At 44.0% G+C, this 21282-nt stretch overlaps 2 protein-coding genes across 2 annotated transcripts; both read left to right on the top strand.

Annotated features, from left to right (window-relative positions):
• Window positions 1-1998: 1998 nt before the first annotated feature.
• Window positions 1999-8628, top strand: ccndbp1 (cyclin D-type binding-protein 1). Its single transcript, XM_030091875.1, has 11 exons — window positions 1999-2147; window positions 3249-3308; window positions 3420-3499; window positions 3712-3793; window positions 3877-3973; window positions 4251-4324; window positions 5302-5378; window positions 5696-5952; window positions 6039-6099; window positions 7890-7936; window positions 8178-8628. The coding sequence occupies exons 1-11, from the start codon at window positions 2060-2062 to the stop codon at window positions 8284-8286; spliced, it is 1032 nt and encodes a 343-aa protein (XP_029947735.1). The 5' UTR covers window positions 1999-2059; the 3' UTR covers window positions 8287-8628.
• Window positions 8629-10321: 1693 nt separating this feature from the next.
• Window positions 10322-20965, top strand: tgm8 (transglutaminase 8). The gene is made up of 15 exons (XM_030092747.1): window positions 10322-10425; window positions 13427-13597; window positions 16198-16452; window positions 16566-16684; window positions 16792-16920; window positions 17108-17285; window positions 17365-17500; window positions 17758-17867; window positions 18028-18143; window positions 18236-18368; window positions 18589-18758; window positions 18836-19010; window positions 19107-19270; window positions 19741-19874; window positions 20102-20965. Exons 1-15 carry the CDS (start codon window positions 10401-10403, stop codon window positions 20247-20249), a joined length of 2163 nt encoding a protein of 720 aa, XP_029948607.1. The 5' UTR covers window positions 10322-10400; the 3' UTR covers window positions 20250-20965.
• The last annotated feature ends 317 nt before the right edge of the window (window positions 20966-21282 follow it).

Genomic DNA, 21282 nt, shown 5'->3' on the forward strand with positions numbered 1-21282 from the left:
TAAGAAAATTAGCTTTTTGTGAACGAGAACACTTCTCTGTTGTCAAAAAACAAAACAAAAGAGGAATTGTTGGCTTGCTGCTTTAAGCCAACAATTAGTTTTTTGTGAATAAATTTACACATTGAATCACTGTTATTTGTAATTTATGTTTAATCTGTATAACATGTTGATGAAAGTGTGAAATAGTCCAATCATTTTTTTAAACAATCAACCAGGAGAAGAAAAAAAATCTTTTGAGCAATAATTCTACTGTATCAATCTAAATATTGACTAATTTCTATCAAATAGAGCCCTATTACACAGGCTTGTGTTTGTATAAACTGAAAAACAGTCTGTGTTGTCCATTTCTGTATCAAGCCTGCAGTTTGAATTTGAATTTGGGAGTTTTTGTACAGAACAGTCAGTGTGGTGTGCTGACAGTACAGGTGCATACTGCCCTCCAGAGGATTCTGCCTGTAACTGCATCAACACCTCCAACACCTGCTTCACATCATTTCAAAAGAAGTTCCTGGTCCTTTTAAGATTATAAGAAAAAGTTGATGCAGACTTTCAAATTTTAAATCAATAATAACAAAAAAAAAAGCGTCAGACTGTTTCAATTTGGTCACTTAAAACATTTGTTTGTGTTGATTCATCCGGGAAAACAGACTCAGACAGAACAAAACTGCGCAATCAATAAAGATAATATCAGGAAACAACTGCAGTTTTCATCTCTGATTCTAAATGAGACGGTTCAGTTGACCGAGATCCAATAATGAGCCGCAGGAGTCCGTGTTTTAGATCAGCTGACGCTAAATAAACAAGAAAGGAAAAATGCACTCAATACAAACATCAGTAATCAGTAACAGGACATGTATAGATTGTCTGCAGTTGCACTTCCTGCTCCCGGTTCACTGACTTGTTCTTGCAAACTGATTAAAGTTGCGGGCTGCATGCATCAACAGACTCAAGTGGCATAATTTGTAAAATTGCGCACACAAATCACGAAATAACAGTGTGCAAAATGACTCAATCGAGCTCCACTTGCTTATTTTGGAATTACTTATGAAGTCTAAGTTATGCCTCTGAATTGCTCAACACGCACATGCGAGCTAATTAGTTCATTTGTGTACACTACAAAAGGAATTCGTAGCAAAAGGTGTATTTAGGTTTAAAAATGCCTTCTAAACAACCAGTCTCTCGCGCTCCTGCAGACACCCCCCAACCTCCCGTACAGTCTCCACCCCTTCCTTTAAAAGGAAGGTTTCTCCCTTTTCAAAGGGATTTTTTTCTCATGTGGAACTGTTGGGTTTTTGTCTGTAAAGGTTCGTAGAACTGACTGTGTTGTACTTGGCGCTATATAAATAAAGCTGAATTAAACTATGAGTACAGACCGTGAAAGTAAATATGATGCACTTTACTGTGTGTTGCTTTAAACCCGATACATTGTTGCTAACTCCTCAGTCAGGGAAGTTTTGAATGATGTCATCTCATTTGCATAGCTGCTTATTTGCACGTCGAGGTCAAATTAGACAATGACGTCATTTAAACAGATACATTGTTGCAACTCCTTAGTCAGGAACGTTCTACATGACGTCATCATACAGAAAGAGGTACCATACTGGTGCAAAGTGATACGGTGATAGAGGGAGATACAGCCATGGATGTACAGATATCATATACATAGACATATTATAAACATATTTTGTTTAGTTTTGCTGTTTTTTGATGGGGCCTTTCATTTAGTTGATGTTAGCTTCAATTAAATACCTATTTTAGGATTTTATAAAGATAATAATAATAATAATAATAATAAATAATAATAATAATAATAATAATAATAATAATAATAATAATAATAATAACAATAATAATAATAATAATAATAATAATAATAATAACAATAATGATAATAATGTTTAATATTAATAATAATAGTAATAATAATAATAATAATGTTTAAGAATAGCCGGCTGTGCGTGCGTCATCATTTAGCGTCCCCCACTCTACTTCCGGTCTTGTCTTGCGTTCCACTACACGCATGTAAACACAGCGAGGTTTTCCTCAAACTCTTGACAAGATGAGCGCTGACAGCAGTGCTGGAGACGTTTCTGTGCCTCTGCGGAATCTGCTGAACTCCGTCGAGTGTGTCCGAGACCGAGTAAGAGGTAGACTGAACACATTTCTCTGTCACGTAGCGTGTATAGTTAGCTGTTAGCCACTGCTAGCTGACCGTGCTAACTTTAGCATTAAGTCTTTAAATTTGACTTATTTAACTTACAGTAAGTTTTAAAAATTCTGATTTTATTTTATCGAATCATATTAAATGCCTCTCTGAAAAGAACTTGAAATACACACTTTTACATGGCTTATATCGTGAACGAGCAGCCGTAACCAGGTAGTTAGAAAGATGGTCCCGTAATGAAGGCTCAATGTTCAGATATAGAGATTAGAGGAGGTGGAATAAGTCTTAAACTTTCTGTATCTATCCTCATGTGGCTTGAATATGTACAGATACAGTAATCAAGAAGGTCAACACTTGACCACCTGTTTTGCATTTGATGCTTGTGGTTGTGGGATCTAAATATATTAAAGTTGTTCACCTCTGTACAAAAAAGTAATGTGAGAGATCCTTAAACGTAGAAAAAAAAGAAATTAAACTGTAAAAAACAGCAATGCAGATCAGCACATGAAAAGAATCTGGAAAAAAAGCATTGTAGGTTCCGTGGAAATATGTACAAAAACAGAACCCTCATTTAGTTTCTCAGTTTACCACCCACTATCATCTGTTTTCCAGACCACTTCATCCTTCCTCCAGTCCGTCACAGGGCAGACACACACACACACACACACACTCACATTCACCTCAAGAGACAATTTAGAGTCACACATGCATGTTTTTGGACTGTTGGAGGGAACACATGCAGGAAGAACACGCAAACTCCACACAGAAAGATCCATCCTGTGAACCAGGGCCCTCTCACTGTGAGCTGACGGAGCTAACCGCTGTTCCTAAGATATTTGTGCGTTTCATAAACAAATTGGAAAAAACTGAGAAAACATTGACGTAGTTTGCTTTGTCACAATGAAGTTGTTTTTCCAATATTGTCCTTATTTAAAATCAAGATTTTATCAATTATATTGATTTATATAGGAATTGCCTCATCTTTTATTTTGGCGCATCTCTCAGCTTTGAGGCCAGTATGTCTTCATAACCTTGACATTGGTTTTGGGCCATTTAACAACCAGATGCTTGTTTTTCACCACAGATGGGGAATCAAACGAGTCCGATGGAGCTTTCAACCTCTCCAACTTCTGGGACACTTTGAGTTGAGGACCACCTCTGATAAAAGTTTTCACCAGCTGTTTTATCGGCTGCAGTTAGTGTACGATCTTTAGTTAAACTCTAAATAAACTGAACTCTTGTTTTTTTTTGTCAGACCAGGCAGCAAAGGCAGTGTCCCAGGAAGCAACCAAACTCAGCCTGGCTTTCTCTAAAGCCCCAGTGCCTTCACAGCAGGTCAGTTCACTGTTGAAATATCTCAACTAATAGAGTGAAACTATTCGGTCAGCTCTGGGCAACTGTGTCCAGCTCAATCTACGCACTAGATTTTCCCCGCTGGCAATCATGACACCCCTGCTCCATACACGGCATGAGACTGACTCATTGAGATGAAGAAGCTGTATGTCTGTTGAGAAAATTGTCTCTTTTTGTGCGTTCTCTGTCTGCAGGATGCAGAGAAGTTGTCCGATTCAGCCCTGAAGAGTGTTCTCACTTTGTCCACGGTGTATTACTGGCTGCCGAAGAGTCAAGGTTGACGCAGTGTTGAAGCAGAGCTGATGTCTTGGTCTCGCCTCCAGGCGTGTCTCACTGCTTCCCTCCTCTCCTCCGCTCAGGCTTGAGTCTGCGCCGGCAGGTCCGAGACGCCACGGTGGAAGTCCTGGAGGAAGTCATGCGGCTGCTGGAGACGATCCTGAGCTCCCCTCTACAGACGTAATCACCACGCAGTCGAACATGTTTTACACTCCTGTTTAAATCAAACTAATCCACAGCAGATGAAGGAAATGTTCAGAAAAGAACAAATCTCAGAGCTGCAGAGTCGATTTCCACACCGGCAAAACAAAACAGTGCAAATCAGTCAACATGCGGGTCAACAGTGTGGAGGGGATGTTTTCACCAACCTTCCCTTAACGTTCAGATCTTCCCACATCGCCACACACTATGAAGCAATGTTAATTTAATCCCGTCCGTCGTGTTTCTTTCTCTTCAGCCTGAGCCAGGAGCAGCTGACTTCAACGGGAGGGGTGTGGGCCGCATGCGACCACTTCCTCCACCTCCCACAGGGTCGGTTCATCTCTCTCACACACACACACACACACACACACACACACACACACACACACACACACACACACACACACACACACACACACACACACACACAGATGTCAGTCAGAGGTCGTGTGAGTTGGGAGCAGCTGTGTTGTTCTAGGCGGCCTGCAGGTGGCGATGTTGCTCTCTAACTTCTGAAAGTGTTTTCTTCTGTGGATTTTATCTCATCAAGAACCTGAAATTTGAATCAGTGTTTGAATTAGGAAACGAGATTGAAGACCAAAATATGATGACACAATAAAACACACACACACTCCTCTTGTTCGTTAAAATTTCTGAAACAGGAGTTTTCAAATCATCCTTGGTGAGAAGTTCCTGTAATCTTAGTGATTTCTGGAGAGAGCTCCAGCATGAATGTCCTCTTCCCAGTAACAATACCAGGTTTTGTGGCGTTGATCCTCGTTGTGAGCGCAGGTGCGGCCCAGATACCCACTCTCAACATGTTGTTTAAAAAATACCAACAACATCAACAATACCTTGTTGAGGCGTCGTCGTCTCGTTTCATCAGAACCAGACTGAAGGATGTGGATTAGATGTGAAACCTCCCGCGGTGAATCACTCCACTCTGGATTACACACACGTCCACCGTGTGACTCGTGAAGCTGCGCAGACAGTTTGTCATCCGCCGCTTTTGTTTTTCGTCTTTTGGTCCGAATGACCTTCGGTTTCAGACGACCTTCAGCTGGTCAGTCATGACATTTCAAACTGTGCATCATCTACAAGCGTCGTCACATTCGCTTGATATACATTTATGAGGGTGAACTTGTATTGAGTTGCTTCTTATCCCAATCATCATGTTCTTTTTCACTGGTGTTACAGTTTTGTTTTAATGAGATTGACCCTAAATCCACGATGCGTCTTCATCACTCGTCGTAACGTCTCTCAGCTCTCTCAGGATTTCACTGACGGAGAGAAACTGTCTTCCTCAGATAATAAAGCGGCGGCGTTGGCGGCTCTGTCTGCTCAGATCGGCGTGGTGAAAGACGCCATCGAGGAGCTCGAGCAGGTAAACAAGAAATTTATTTCTCAAGCTCAAAGAGACGCTCTGGTCGCTCACTTTTCCTCAGGACTGAGAATAAAACTGAAAACGTGAAAACAGAACTGGAAGCTGATCTCCTGCCTCCATGAAGAGTCAGATCCCAGAGTTTCTATTTACTCATTTTCATGTTTGCCTGGTTACAGCCTTTATTTTCTCATCGTCTGGCCTCGGGCAGCTTTTTACATGTTTGCTTCTCGTGGCCATAAAACCGAGTTTGTTACCGAGCTTTGAGAGATGAAATTCAGCACCACGAGCTTCTCAGTTCTGTTGTGGAACCTGGACAGGCGCTGACCGAGGCTCAGGACCCGTTCGACGGCGACCGGGACGACGAAGACGACGAGGACCCCGGCGACCACGGGGACGCCGCCTGGTCGGAGCGGGACCGGCGGCTGCTTGGTCCGTGTCAGGGCCTCATGAAGGCGGCGGCGGCCTGCATGAGGAAGCTGGCCTCGGCCATCAGGGCCAACGGCGACGTGGGCGCGCCTCAGAACGTGGCCCAGCTCGATCAGCTGTCCGACGTGGTCCGGGAAATCAGTCCTGGGTGGGCGCACACACACACACACACACACCTGCTGTGAACGCTCCACGCCGCCCCGGCGTCTCACCAGACCTGTCTGTCCCCCTCAGCGTTGACGACCTGGCTCTGTGTCTCTACCCTCCGGTGGACTACAGCGGAGTGGAAAACCACGTAAGACACACACGAGGTGTAAGGGCCTCCGCATGCTTCCTCGTCGCAGCGACGTCGTTCCTACGCCGGCAACCCTGCGCCGCCACTGAAGATATCTTGCTTCTGCGTCAAGGGAACGCCCTCCTCTGCAATTTCACCGCCAAGCCGCTAGGCGGGCGTGGCGTGTCTTTGTTTCACAATCGGCAGTCACAACAACAATGCGGCTTCCGTAGCTCCGCCTTAGATCTATAGACATAGATATCTTGACACGCGTGCATTTACCAAACATATATCTGCATATATGACATATCAGGCGACACCGGGCTGTCGTGGAGGAGTGATCCATTTTGGATCTAAATGCCTCCCGAAGCACTGTTCGGATCAGAAAAGCATTCGGGGTGAATTCTACTTCATTCTATAAACAACGCGAAAGCGGACCAATCACGGCCCTCGACGTTCACGTCGCCACTCGTCGCCTCTACGTGAAGTCAGGATTTTTGGGATGTGCGCGTCAAGCCCCGCCGTAGCCCGACGTAGGGCTATGGCGAAGACGTCGTAAGAACGACGTCGCGGCGACGGGGAAGCATACTGAGGCCTTAAGAAGAGCCTTCTCTGACAGCTCTTCACCTTGTTCTCCGTCCCGTCTTGGCCTGAGTTCACCTCCCATACATTCTTATCACGCTCCAACATGTTGACTCACCGGCGGGGAGCGTGCACCGCACTCCAGTTCTCTGGGTTCTGCTTTGTTGTTGTGAGGATGCAGGATTGGGTTCGTCTATTTAGATGGAGACTTTCATGGTTGTGATAATAATTCAGGAAGCGGCGACACCAGAAGTGGTGAAAGTTTCCCAGCTTTTCCTTTGAAGTCATGAGGTGAAAGAAGTAGAACCGAATCATTGTCCTCACGAGTTGTGAAATCCAGGATTTCGTCAGGAGAAGGGAGCTCCGCTGACGTCTTTTACATTCCCCCCAAACGAGCCGTGACGTGAAACCTGGCTGAGGAGGCGACCTCTGACCCCTGAGTCAGCGCGGGAGTGGGCCCGGGCCCGTCGGACCGGAGCTGCGTGGCTTTAGTTGTGCCTCCGGCGAGTCCCCACCTTGTTGACCGCCCACGGTTCTACTCTGACCCGCTCTGGAACATTCTTCACGTCGGAGTTTCAACATCCGCCTCACTTCCTCGATCACTCAAATTCAGCTTGAACTTTTTATTTTTTATTCCAAATGTCACGTCCACCGTGAAGATAAGTAGACCTCAATCTAATGACATACTGTTGAATTCCATCAAGAGGCCTAACAGCTGTTAGCATTATCCATTAGGATTGGCCATTAGCATCCACAGCTACGCCAAGCTGTGATCTCCTCAGCCCGTCCCGGCTCATTACTCAGGTTTTCTGTGTGGGTTCGCATTATGATTCCAGTTGCTAATTGAGTTTAATGATGAGTTTCCAGCTGATAATTGCTGCAACTTCAAAATCTGTGTGTGTGCTTTCAGTTTTGATTTCAGTCTTCAACAAACCAGACTAGAAAATCTATTTTTTTGTGGCTCGGTAAAGAACAACATCTCCCCAGTTTAGAGGTTTTCTTACTGTTCTACACAAATGTCCAGCTTGTAAGAAGTAGCTTAAAAACTACTTTGCATAAAGCGTCAAAGAAAAACTGAAGTTAAAAATGACATGGTGAATGAGTGTTGTGTCTCATCAGGTATAGGCTTACTTCCCTTCCTTCATCAGGAGAGTTTGCTTTCTTCATTCACTTTAAGGAACACTAATTATTAGAATTAAAGCACTTAAAAGACGTTTTCTCTTCCTCAGGTGTCTAAACTGGCTGCACTCTTAAAGAAGGTTCTGGAGGTTATCAGGTGAGAAGGAGTAACCCGCAGAAGGCAGCCGAGGTCACGGGGTCACAGTAAGGACACGTGGGTGGGGTGGGGTGGGGGGACTTAGAGCAGGGAACGCCAAACGTCCTCAGGCGAAGAAACTTTGTTTGGTGTTTCTGATGAAGTTTGGGAAACATGTAAGTTTGTAATCAGTGATTGGGAAAAATGAGCAGAGGTTCGGTTCTTGTGTTCACCTCCTCATCCGGTTCTGTGGGTCCTGCAGGTCCAGCCATGTGTGTGGGGAGTCTGAACTGACCTGGATCCAGTTCTTAGATGGAGCCGTGGACCACAACCTGCAGAAAGCCAGAGACCTGATCCAGGAGGACAGTTAGACTGTGTGTGTGTGTGTGTGTGTGTGTGTGTGTGTGTGTGTGTGTGTGTGTGTGCGTGTGTGCGTGTGTGCGTGTGTGCGTGTGTGCGTGCGTGCGTGCGTGCGTGCGTGCGTGCGTGCGTGCGTGCGTGCGTGCGTGCGGTTTTCTAAGAGAATAACAGTGTCAACCCAAATACATGCAGATAATAAAAGTAGCGTTCATGTCTCAGCTTGAGCGCAGATCATCTCTCATCATCTCACTGCTTCATTTGGCCGATTCCAGTTTAGTTTTTTTCCCATCACAGTCAGCTGAATTCCACTTGCTGCCAAATCCAAATCCACCTGCTCACCGTTACACATGCAAAGCGCATAACGGGTCTCCAGAGGAAATGGCCGACCCTTCCTGCACCGTGGCACCGTGCAGTGGTCGAGCAGAGGTCGGCCTCATGGCGTCTGCGGCTGGAAACCACTCGGACGACTGAAGCCTCCAGCTCTGAGTGGCAGGATCTCCTCCTGAGAGATGCAGACTGCTGCTTAATCATTTGGTTCTCTCTAATTCAGTGCCAACATCCAGACAATAGAGCATCTTCCTCCCTCTCATGTAGCTTCAGCTAACATGAGCTTTGGTCGGTTTTTTAATCAAATTCAAATAGATATGTGATTATATCTATTTTTCCTGATGTTAATCAGAAACTGAATTAAACATCTTTCAATGAATTCCCGATGAAGGACTGAACTGAAGCGTAAAATTTCTAAATGAGTATTCAGTATTTACAGGAAACTTGCACAACTCTGCAGACCTCTGCCAGAAATGAAATCTTTCCTCTGCTTGCTGATTTTTAGTGATTGACTCAGAATTCTGGGTCATTTGACGTGCGTCACGTTACCCGCCCTCTGAGCTGCTTTCACCTGGAGTAAAACCTAAAGGTGCAGATCGCTCTCCTCCCACACCTGAGTCATGAATCAATGCAGACTGACACATTTCAATATCACAGAGGCACTCGATCTACATTTAATCAACTGCAATGAATGTAAAGTCATTGTTTTTTTCTTCCCAACTTACACAATAATACTTTATATATACCCTTCTATATTTACACAGTTACTGTGTTTCCTCTAACAGCCAATGAACTTTTAATATGTTGGAAAAAGGTTGTTGGAATAAAAGCTAAAGCCACTGTAGATCTCAGCTGAACCGGACTGGCGGCATGTCAGCATAATGATGGACGAGTACAGACACATTCACAACTACACTGTAATTTCATAGCAAAAAAAATGCAAGTTAATCCACAAACTCTTCCTGGTTGATGCAGGTTTTGCAAACTTTATTGTGTTTCAGATTATGAAATGATGGCTTGAGACCGATTCATTCCTCAGACCGGCAGTAGTTTTCCTCAGATGCTGCAGCTCCTGCGCAGCCTGAAGAAAAAGAACAGAAAAAAGCAGACGGGCCAGTCGGTTGGCATGAAACGTGTTGCATAAGAAAAGCAGGGTGAATCCGCCCTCGGCGCGTTCCCGGTGAAACATTTAAACCCTTCAGCTCGGTTGCATCAGTGACAATTATTGAAAAAGCAAAATGTAGCAGGTTCAATGCTGCAATAAAAATGAACAATTTCCATTGAAAACTGACAGAACAAATCTGTTACTATTTGAGTAAACTCCTCTTTACTGTAGGAGGTTTGCCACTTTCTGCAGTGTTCGTGTTGACAGAGCTCAGTTCTTTCTCATACAGATGTTGTAAATTGAAATAGTTTGCGTTGATCTGGAGGGAGCTCCTCTCGTTCCTCTCTGCCTTTAGCGCCAACGTGACTCTTTCACTGAACTTCAGTTCCTGAGGCAGCGGTTCCCCTCTGTGGGTCCAGAATGACTGTAAACTGAGCTGAAGTCAGAAATAAGAGGCTTTCCTCTGAGACTCCGCTGCATCGGGCGTGATGGGCGAGGAGGGAGTCGCCTCGGCTGGAACGTCCTGACTGGCTGCAGCAGCGGCGAGGAAGGAGTTAACCGCCGATGCTCTCCCGGCTGGGTTGGGCCCCGGCAGGTGTTTTAAGGTCACGGTGTGGCGGAGTCACCTGAGAGCGAAGCCGAGAGCCGGACGGGACACACTGCTTCTCTCTGGGAGACGACCAGCCTGCGAAAATGGCCACCGAGTCCAGACCGACCTGTGAGTACCCCGACTTCAGAACAACTCCAGATCAGGTGTGAGAATGGAACCTCCACTCCTGACTGCAGCATCCTCCAAATGCAAAAGGAGGACGCTTTTCTGATTTCCTGCAGGATATTTCAAAAAGGTTCTATTTTAAGTGTCATTCAGAATGTCTGGGTGGAGTGAGAGGTCAAGGGTCACATGGCCTTTCAGGGTTTCTCAGTAGAGCTGCTTACAAGAGGAAATCATTCATTCATTTTTCACGGGATGTGCACAAAATCAAGTAAATCTTCAATTCAGCAGGAAATGAAAGAGGATTGTGCAGCCAAGAAGGGTGAACTGTACATGATAGCATGTTATTTATAGTTCCTCTTCGAAAAGAGGAAATTACTGCTAATTTAGTCTCAATTTGTTGATGTTTTTTTGCACCTTATCACACTTATTTCTCGCACCACTTTTTACATTTGCACCACAGCTGATGCATTTCTCAAAACAATTAGTAGAAAACCTGGTAGATAACCTGCAGAAGTGTTGTTCACCACCTGAAAACGCTGCAGGCGACACCGGAGACTCGTCACACAGTATCACACAGCTCAGCACAAACTGAGCAGAAAACACTGAATATGTATGTTTCATGTTCTTTTTGCATTTGCACTCTGCTATTCTAATTTATTCACAGCATTTTGCAAAATAAAAAAAAAAAAAACACCTCTATTTACAACAAACAAACTCCTTTTGGGTAGAACTGTGCCAGTACAGCAGTAAATACTAGAATTAAACACCTAACATACACAGTACTGTCAGTCGTTCATGTGCATCCAGACGTTCCTGTCTGGACACATTTTCATCTCCATCGGGGCGAACGTTATCTCTTCACTGCAGCGAGGAAAGTCTCTCCTGCAGAGCAGGAATGAGAAACCGATACTGCGATGTGCACAAATGAGCTTCAACTCTTGTGAAAATGTTGACAGAGAAGTGAGGAATGCGCCAAAGAAAAACTGTAAAGGTGCTTTTTTATTCTTCGTTTTTTTTTTGTCAAGCATTCACACAAATCCTGAAGTGAAGGGAAAATTGAAGTGAGAAAAACAAACGAGTCTGAACAAAGCTGGGGGGGGGGGGTTCCTACCGTTTCTACCAACTTGCTTTCACTTGTAATGACCTTTAAAGCAAACATTCACATAAACACACACACACACACACACACACACACACACACACACACACACACACACACACACACACACACACACACACACACACACACCTTAAAATCACATCATCAGTTTTTTTCTGCATTCTTTGACATTTCTCTGCAATTATTATGTCATTCAGTTAAACAATAGTCGCTTGTGTGTAATTTCTTGAAAACTATGATATTATCATATTTAATAAATGATGCTTCACAGAGCTGAGATCTTTTATGTATTAATTTTTTGAGTCTTTATCCTCTCAGTGATCTTCATTTCCTCAGAGGAGCATTGGACACCGTCTGTAACTGTCTGATATTTATAGTTATGAAACACTGGATGTGTGACCTAAATGAGAAAAGCAGGAAGAGAAAACCGGTTACATCAAAGCAACATACCAGCTGCAACATCAAGGTTTTTATGAGAGTGTCTCATGCACACCAAAGCCCCGAGGGAAACACACCCAGCGATGGAAACAAGATATTGGATGGCTTCTTCTGTCCATCAAACCTGAAGCTTGCACGCACACACACGCGCACACACACACTTATGAAAGAAACACATCAGCAGATATTGTCCCAGTTTGAATATCTCTCCTGCTGTTTTAAATTTGTCCCAGTTTCTTTAGGTAAACGACATGTATGGAAACAAAACTTGGTCTGATTCTTCATGACTGAAGCATCAGTGGGCCACTTCTTTTAGACTTTATTATGTCAGTTTAAAACTAAAAATGCTTTCTATCATGTGTTTCACACTTAATCTAATAAAATGCACTATTCACATAAATCTGATGCTAATCAATGTGATGTTCACCGGTTCGACTCCCTCGTCTCTCTCGCCCCGCAGGTGAAGCCAGTGAACCTGGATGGGCTTCGGCCCGTTGGCTGCAAATGTTAAAACCCAAAGTTTTAAACTTGGGTTTTAAAATAGACGTTGACTTTAAATTTTAATTCCAGATTCTTCATGTTTTGCTTTATAGTGGAGATGTGTAAATGTAGATGATCATAAAGAATCCTGAAAGGAGAAAGTAAACTTCTTCCCCCTCCTCATCAGAATATTCATGAAATAATAAAATGCACAGTAAAAACAAAGGAATCTGAAACTTGGGATTATTGCGTAAATGTTAAAAGAGCATGAGGTCACGTCAGATGATCTGTGAGGTTTTAATCCCCTGCTGCACAAACACAAAGCAGGCTTCCGCCATGTTGTAACTGCACCGCAGGCTCGGTCCCGGTCCCGCTCTGCCAGGCTCATCAACACTCTGCCGCCTCGCCCTAACCTGCCCTCTGCCCCACGCCCGACATGCCCCGGCAGGCCCCGCCCTCGCCACGGCTCTGTTTGCTTTGGCAGGAGAAGAAGTGGCTTAAAGGATTCAGGGTTTAACCCGCAAGGCAAATTTCATCCAAACTCAATATCTGGGCCGAGAACGACAAACAACAAAGCACAGAAATCCTATTGTAGTGATGCTTCTCAGGCTCAGTTTACACAGCGGTTCCAAGAGAGGCTGCAATAGTTCTCTTGTTGTTCTCCATTGTTAGTGTTTATTAAAAAGCAACTAAATCATTATATTTACTGATTGTATGTCTGAAAAAGAGAAATGTCAGATTATTTAATTCCAACTCTTCTTCCTTGCCATACTGCAACACAGATTCAAACTATGATTTAATAATGAGTAATTGTTATATTATATTGTAATAACAGTCTGCTAACATTCAGTTTGACTGATCTGACATAGTGGAGAAGTGGTTGGCACTGGCGCTTCACTTGCATGGGTTAAAACCAGAAGTGAGGCACAAATTGACTTTGTGATCTTTCTTTTGTGTTTCTTCCAGTTTTGAAGAATGTGTATCTCCACACCGAGTCCAACAACATGGCCCACCACACGGAGGAGATCGCCGTCGATAAGCTGATCGTGCGACGGGGCAAACAATTCATCGCTACCATCAGGCTGAACGAGGCCTTCAACCCCTTCCTCAACCCGCTCACCATCACGGCTCAGACCGGTCAGCCCGCCTTACACTGTTTCTGCTCAAATCCCTCCGAGATAAACACATACGGCTGGTTTTTACATGTTCATGCAGACGGCTTGAATCCGATGGACGGTCTGTTCACACAAAAATGTTTTCAAGAGAAAACACAAAACTGTCGTTGTGTTTTAAGGGTCCGTTTACAGGACAGCGGCGCTCAGAGCCAATGAAAAACTCAACTTTTGGAAAACGCTCTGAGTCCGTCGTCGTGTAAACACCCGAAAACGACACTTTCTGGACGCCGTTTTCAGAAAGGCACCGTGTAAACTTGATCATGTTCTCAAACACAAAAGCTTTTTCACTTGAAAAGTCGAGTAAAGTTTAATTTAGCTGACGCATTTACACTCTGCAAGGACAGCTTGAAACTGGATGGTATAGTTTTTTTAGTCCTATAAATACAGTTAGTTTTTGTATATCAAAGTTATTTTATTTCATTATTTCACATTAAAAAAAGAGCGTGCAAACTTTTCATAATTGGTGAGAAGTGGACAGAATAAAAAAGTCTTTATTATGCATTCGGAAATCCAGTCATCAGAGCAGCTTCACAGCATAAAGGTAAGAAAAAAGAACTTTAAGTGATAGATACAGTACATACTTAAATATTATGAATACTTTTTTAAAAATGGAGGAAATCTGATCTGAGTCTCAGTGGTTCAACTGGACACAGCCGTCCTTAGTGATCAATGACAATCAGACAAACGATACATTTCCCTGCTTATCGGTCTCAACAGTCGTGAATGACTAAATACTCTGAAGTGAAAAAGATTGACACTTTCCACATGATTTACCGTAACACTGTTGCTTTGTTTTATGTGATGAGCTATGAGCTTGAGTTAGTATTCTAATGTAGATATAGTTAGTTTAGATATAATGTGGAATAAGTGATGCATGATACAGGAGATCCTATTTTTTTGCAGAGTTCTCAATATGCAGCAGATCATTTCCAACTTTATGAATAGAGTTGAAATGAAAGTCATTCATCTGTTGTGCATTTGGTCGGAGTGTTGAGTCCGTTTTGTGCCAATTGCAGTAATTCGGGTTCAGTGGAGAAGTGAACTCATTTACCCTGACTAAACAATAGAAACACTGCAGCTTTTTACGAGCTTGGTGCATGTTTGAAATGTATGGCAGAGTACAATTAGCTCAGTTGGGTGTGTGTGTTTGGCACGACAAGAGCTTGACCCATTTTCACCTGTAGCATTCTCCTTTCTCCTGTCTTGTTCGTATCAGCCCTGAAGGCTTTGTGGTCTGTTTATGTACCGTTCAGTGTTGTTACTTAAATACAGGTAACATCCCTAAAAAAAAAAAAAAAAAAAAAAACTATTAAACAATGTGTCGTTGTTTTAGGATCCGGTTTTTCTGGGTGAATCATGCCATAATTTCCCACATGAACGCAATGCACCTCGAACACACCTCATTTTATTAGCGACACACCCATGAGCGCAATGTCGTAAATGTTTTTTAAGACCTGTGTGCCTGGTAGATGGGAAACTTAAATCAGGGTTTGTCAGAAATCAACAGCACTTTTTGAAAAATCTGATGCAAAGACAAATTAAACGTTCTCAAGTTGCAGAAAGAAAATATGACTAAATGTATTGCAACTCACTGTTAAAGTAAAGGAGCACAATGGGGGGAAAAGCCGGGTATTTCTCATTTCCATGAGTAATAAAGTGACTGGATGGATCAAACTACGACTCTTTGCAGATGACACTGTGGTTTAAGCCTAATGAAGCATAAGCGCTCATTCACACAAAACATGATTATAGTCATTACAGTTTTTTTTAATACATAAAAGAAAGGGTGGGAATTTCAAGCTAATAAAGAAGCAGGTTGCATAATGTGAAACCAGTCGAGGTGACTAAACAGCGAGTTGGAGCTGGTTACTTAGTGGGTGAGGACTGATTGATGTCTGGAGGGAATCCTGTGGAAAAACAAGAATCACAAAGGAGCTGTTTGTTCTCTTTACGATTTCCAAAGAAGGCATTTTGTTCATCTTTCTTACTGATTCAGTACATTTTTCAGTTAATGATTTGCCTCTGAGTGTGATACAAACACAAAGAGTCACTAGGAACTGGCCTTTTCAGGCTAATAGTAGTGATGTTGATTACAGAAAATTATCCTTCTTATACCACATCTGTCTGTTTTTCAGTGCATGTCATTTGGCAGTATTAATATATTAATATTTACATGGTAGTTACTGGCCTGAGGTAAAGCTTGTTTTCTCTGAAGAAAGTACTTTTTGTCTTCCCTCATAAATCTGAGGTTACTGAAATGCAGTATTAGGCTTTTTTTTTTTTTACTCTTATTGGCATCCTATCTGTATTGTATGAATGTGGGGTTCCACAGGACTCACTTTTAGGGTCCTGTTTCGTACATCCTCACGGTTCCCTTCCCAGAAGGCACAGCATCTCTCCTCATGTCTGACAGCTTTTTGTCAAGATATTGTCTGTGCTTTGTTTTTGTGTACAGCCCTTTGTTTCAGCTGTGATTGTTATAAATCAAGTTGCGTTGAGTGTATATTTGATGGCAGCCTTGGTTTCACGGGTGACTGAGTCCCTGTTGGCGCCGTTCTCCAGGAGATAAGCCAAGCGAGGACCTGGGAACCAAATCCTCCTTCAACATCCCACCTGGAGCGGGGGCATCGTCTTCAGCGAAGGTGGTGTGGAAGGGAGAGCTGCACAGGTACTCCCCTGTGAGAAGGGGCGTCCTGCTTGTCATGATCACCCCTCCGGCCAACTGCCCCATCGGGAAGTACAAGCTGCTCGTCAAATACAAGGGGGAGGAGACTGATCTGGCAGACCTGGTGGTCCTCTTCAACCCCTGGTGTCCTGGTAGGTCTCTCATCTCTGTTGCTCCAGGTTTATTTAACCAGGGGGAAGAGTTCAGTGTCTGAGTTGCAAAGAAAATTGATCCACTGAGCTGATACGATTGACTTTCGTTGTAGATGATGCCGTTTATTTGCCCTTCGAGAGGAAGATCAAAGAATATGTGCTAAATGAACAGGGAGTGATTTTTAGAGGGAGCGCCAGGTCCATCATGTCATTGGACTGGGACTTTGGGCAGGTACACACACACACACACACACACACACACACACACACACACACACACACACACACACACACACCATAATTGTGGAGTAACTTCTCTTTTTTTGTCTCTGAACCCAGTTTGAGGACGACATGGTGGACATCTGTATGAAGATCCTGGATAGCAATCTGCACCACAAGGAAGACCCGGCTCGTGACGTCGCTTCTCGCGGTGACCCTGGCTACGTAGGCCGTGTGATCAGCGCCATGGTAGGACATACTGCATCTTCAACCCAACCTCAGTTTCTTTCGATTTGAAATGACACTGCTAAGTTCTGAAGTGCAGTTAAAACTATGTGGTGAGGGAAAGTGGAATCTTTCCTGACTGATGTTCCGGTCTCAGCAAAACAGTGGCAGCATCGTTGCCAAAGTCTTGACGGTTTCCATTTCAATCTAGATCAACAGTCAAGATGATCAGGGCATCTTGGAAGGAAACTGGAGTGGTTACTATGGAGACGGTCGATCGCCGACTCACTGGAGTGGCAGCCATCCCATCTTGAGCAGGTGGTACAAGCGCGGGGGCACACCGGTCAAATATGGACAGTGCTGGGTGTTCGCCGGGGTCATGTGCTCAGGTAATCCGCTTCTCTGAGCAACATAAAGGTGGATTGATTGATTGATTGACTGATTGATTGACTGATTGATTGATTGCAGTGATGCGCCTGCTGGGAATCCCCTGCCGTGTGATCACCAACTTCGTGTCTGCTCATGACGTGGACAGGAACCTGACCATCGATACGTATTACTCTGCCAAAGGGATAGAAGAGAGACCGAGTCCAGACAGCGTCTGGTGAGGCTTAAAAAATTTTAATTAACCAACCCATCAGCACTACAGTATGAATGTGTCCAACCCCGGCACGTGACAGCCAGGTTAAAACTTATTGATCAGAGATATGCTGTCAGTATAATGGAGATTAAGTAAAATCTTTAAAAAAAAAAAGACAGTTTCAGCAGACTAAATATATGGATGTGTTTCTAATATCCTTTCCATGATATATATGTTCATTGGGATCTTAAAAACAAGCTTTTTTTTGTTGGTTTTTGAAGGAATTTCCATGTTTGGGTGGAGGGATGGTTCACCAGACCGGATCTGTCAGCGCACGGCGATTATGGTGGCTGGCAGGTTCTGGATCCAACACCTCAGGAGACCAGTGAAGGTAAATTTTCTTCTTTCATTTTAAAATTAGACAAATTATAACTTTGTGTAGCCTTCATGAATAGCTTTCCCATCCAAAATACTAAAATGTTTTCTGTGTGTGTAAGTTCAGTAATTTGTGTTTGTTTCATGCATGTTGTTGGCTCTTGTTCGTCCCGCAGGGGTTTATCAATGTGGTCCAGCCCCTGTTAAAGCCATCAAGAAAGGCGAAACACACCTGAGTTACGACCTCCCGTTTGTGTTCGCTGAGGTGAACGCGGACTGCATCGACTGGCTGGTGAGTGAGCGGAGCCGCGGCCTGCGGCTTCACATTCACCTCGAGACGGAACGCCAGTCGTTCACGGTTCAGTGTCCCGCTCGTCCTCTCAGGTCTTCGGTGAAGGCGAGAACGCGATAATGAAGGTCTTCTCCGACACCAAGAGAGTCGGCCAGAACATCTCCACCAAAACGGTGGGATCCAAACACAGGAGAGACGTCACGGACACTTACAAGTTCAAAGAGGGTGTGTTCACTTCGCCCACACACACTTCCACTCTTGCTACATTTTGGGCTCACGCAGTACGCGTTTAGTGTACGCACCCAAATCCAGACATCCTCGAAGCGACTTTTCTGGTGCTCCAAGCCGTTTCACTGGTTTCACTTCAAACTTAACGTGGATCAAGAGTAGAACACTTGCGATGAAGAAAGAGCACCATGGTCATGAAAACCCATCAACTCCACAGGAACGGCGAAAGAGAGGGAAGTCTTTCGCTACGCCATGACCAGAGACTACTCCCTGGTCGAAGAGTGGGACGAGGAAGATGAAGAAGATACTGAAGATGAGATGGACACCCCAGTCACAGTGCCAGTTGACTTGACCCCGCCGCCAGAACTGACCCTAGGGTTTGAAGAGGTACGCCACACTTATCCCAGAGTTCCTCTTTTCTGTGAGACGGTCCGTCGTTCTTCCCATCTCCATCCTCTTTTTAGGAGACGCAGCCGATAAACGGCAAAGATGTGAAAATGAAGCTGGTGATAAACAGTAAGAGCACCGACCCCAGAGAGTTCACCATCAACATCAGCGTCCAGGCGATGAAATACAACGGCGTGCCGACCGTAAACATCCAGAGCGAGAAGTTCATAAAAACTCTGCTGCCTGGACAAGGTGAGTCTTCTCACACACGCTTTCTGTCCTGCTCTGTAATGTACCGAGGACTGTGGACCAACTCTACGTCGTCCCGGTTGTCTTTGTGTCTTGCAGAACTGACAGTCCCCATCGTGATCCCGTACTCGGTCTATGGCAAACACATGGTGAGGAGCGAAAGCATGAAGATCGACGCCATCGTGACGGAGAAAGACGTTCCAGAAAACACGTACCTGGCCGAGTGTGACGTGGTGCTGCTGGACCCGGACATGAAACTCGAGGTGAGCAGATCACCACCAGCCTGTCCAGCTTGACGACGGACAGGCTGCGTGTGGTGTAGTGGTTTGTGCCCAACACCGTGAGGAAAGTCCCGGTTTGAGTCCGATGTCAGGACTTTGGCACAGTCGATGTAGGTCGTTATAATAAACATAGGGATAGCATAGTAAATGTAGTTGGGTCAAGTAGAGGTAGGTAGATGTGGTCATGGCAGGTTGGTGTAGCAGAGGGTCAGCTGATACAGAATACATATTTATGCATAGTGCTGGTAGTTAGGTGGAGTAAGTTGCGTGCACTGGTGAGGGTGCATTTAACATTTTGTAAATGTTAAATGGACTGCTGTTACGTTGTGCTTTTTTTTTAACACTTCAGGGTTTTTAGCTGCATCCACCCTGTCAATATGCACACTCAAACACCAATATAACTGCATTATCGTGTGGACTGAGTACATAAAGATGTGAAATGCGTATTCCAGGTCTCTGGAGAGTTCAAACTGTTCCGCAAGTCCTCTGTGGACGTCATCTTTGAGAACCCGGTTGAGGAGACACTGACGAACTGCACTCTGACTGTCAGTGGAACCGGCCTGCTCAGAGATGAATTCAACTGCGAGTGAGTGTCATTTCAACCCTCATTTACCCATTGGGTCAAAGTTGATCCAGTTTGACATTTGACAGTAGCAAAAAAAAAAGTAATTTTTCCATTGAAGCTTGAAGAATGGCCCGAAATCCAAAAAAGACCATATTCAAATCTGAAAATCAGCTGCTATGTTTTCATGCAATAATCATCATCAGACTGTTACTGATTGGCTTCCTCTGACCTGTCTTTATCGCCTGTAGCCTTCCAAATCTGAGGCCCAACCAGAGGGTTCGTGTCAAGGTGTTCTTTGTTCCCTACAAGAGAGGAGAGAAGACTCTGCTGGCTGACTTTGACTGCTCTCACTTCAGAGACATCAAGGCCAGCGCCGCCATCAACGTCATAATCTGAGCGGCTTGACGTCTCGCTGCAGCTGCTGTTCCTCTTTCCCCTCACGCTTTCTGACTTTCCGGGAGAATAAAATGTGTTGTATGCATGGACGTGTAAAGGACGGAGCTGTGGATGTATTTTCTGGCTGTAATGTTTTGGTTTTTTCCAACACTGTGGACGAAGCTTCTCTAGATATGTGTCTCACTGCTGCTGTCTGCTGCTTTCCAACAAAACCAAAGGAATGAAGCCCAGAAACATTCTCTTGTACTCTGAATCTGCATTTTGGGGTTTGTGGGAACGTGTGAACGCCAGTATTAAGTAACCACACATTACAGAACAAATCAGACATTACAGTACACCGCAGAACAATGCAGCTAAACCTGAAAGAAGAAGACACATGCAGTACCTCTCTCTATTCCTGTATGCATAAATTCCAAACCTGCAGCTTGAACTGAATTGCCTGCTTGTTCCCTCAGAGGGTCGGAGGCAGAGAAAACACCCTCACACAGATATTTTCATACTCAGGGTTGATGCATGTTTCCTAACAAGAGGCTTAATGGTGCTCATCAGTGATTTTTTTTAAGTTCTTTTTTTTTTCACTCAACGTTAAAGTTCTGGAGTGTGTAGCTGTGAGTGAACTGGTGTTAAAGTGCCTCCGTGTGGTTAAAAAAAAGCATTTTCCAAGGTTACTCTGTTTCTAAATGGATTGGGAAAATAAATAAAACGGTTTCTGGAGAGCTGAGAGTCGCTTGTGTCTTTTTTAGTCTTTTAACAAAATTATTTAAAAGATATCTCAGAGATTTTTAGAGTTTAGAAGCTCAACTAGCTGCAGAAGATGTCCTTTATCTTCCTTGTTCTCTTTGAAGGTTGGAAGAAAATCTTCCAAAATTTAGCTATTGTCTTCCACAGACCCAGATTTTCTTTTCTTAAATCTGCAATTTAGAAGACTCGATAAAGTGTGAAAGCATTTTCTGACCAAAATTATCCAAAGTTTCATTATATTGACTATCAACCAAAAGTTCTGATCTTGTTTTTCACAATATATATTGCAGCT

This window comes from Salarias fasciatus, chromosome 5, assembly GCF_902148845.1.
Source record: "Salarias fasciatus chromosome 5, fSalaFa1.1, whole genome shotgun sequence".
In the NCBI taxonomy this organism is placed as follows: Eukaryota; Metazoa; Chordata; class Actinopteri; order Blenniiformes; family Blenniidae; genus Salarias; species Salarias fasciatus.

Bases quoted from the DNA above. Each gene is read 5' to 3' on its own strand.
- ccndbp1 (XM_030091875.1), top strand. From the start codon at position 2,060: ATGAGCGCTGACAGCAGTGCTGGAGACGTTTCTGTGCCTCTGCGGAAT. The intron at 4,325-5,301 runs GTCGGTTCATCT...TGTCTTCCTCAG, and splicing joins CTTCCTCCACCTCCCACAGG to ATAATAAAGCGGCGGCGTTG. The intron at 6,100-7,889 runs GTAAGACACACA...TCTCTTCCTCAG, and splicing joins ACAGCGGAGTGGAAAACCAC to GTGTCTAAACTGGCTGCACT.
- tgm8 (XM_030092747.1), top strand. From the start codon at position 10,401: ATGGCCACCGAGTCCAGACCGACCT. The intron at 10,426-13,426 runs GTGAGTACCCCG...TGTTTCTTCCAG, and splicing joins CACCGAGTCCAGACCGACCT to TTTTGAAGAATGTGTATCTC. The intron at 17,286-17,364 runs GTAATCCGCTTC...GATTGATTGCAG, and splicing joins CGCCGGGGTCATGTGCTCAG to TGATGCGCCTGCTGGGAATC.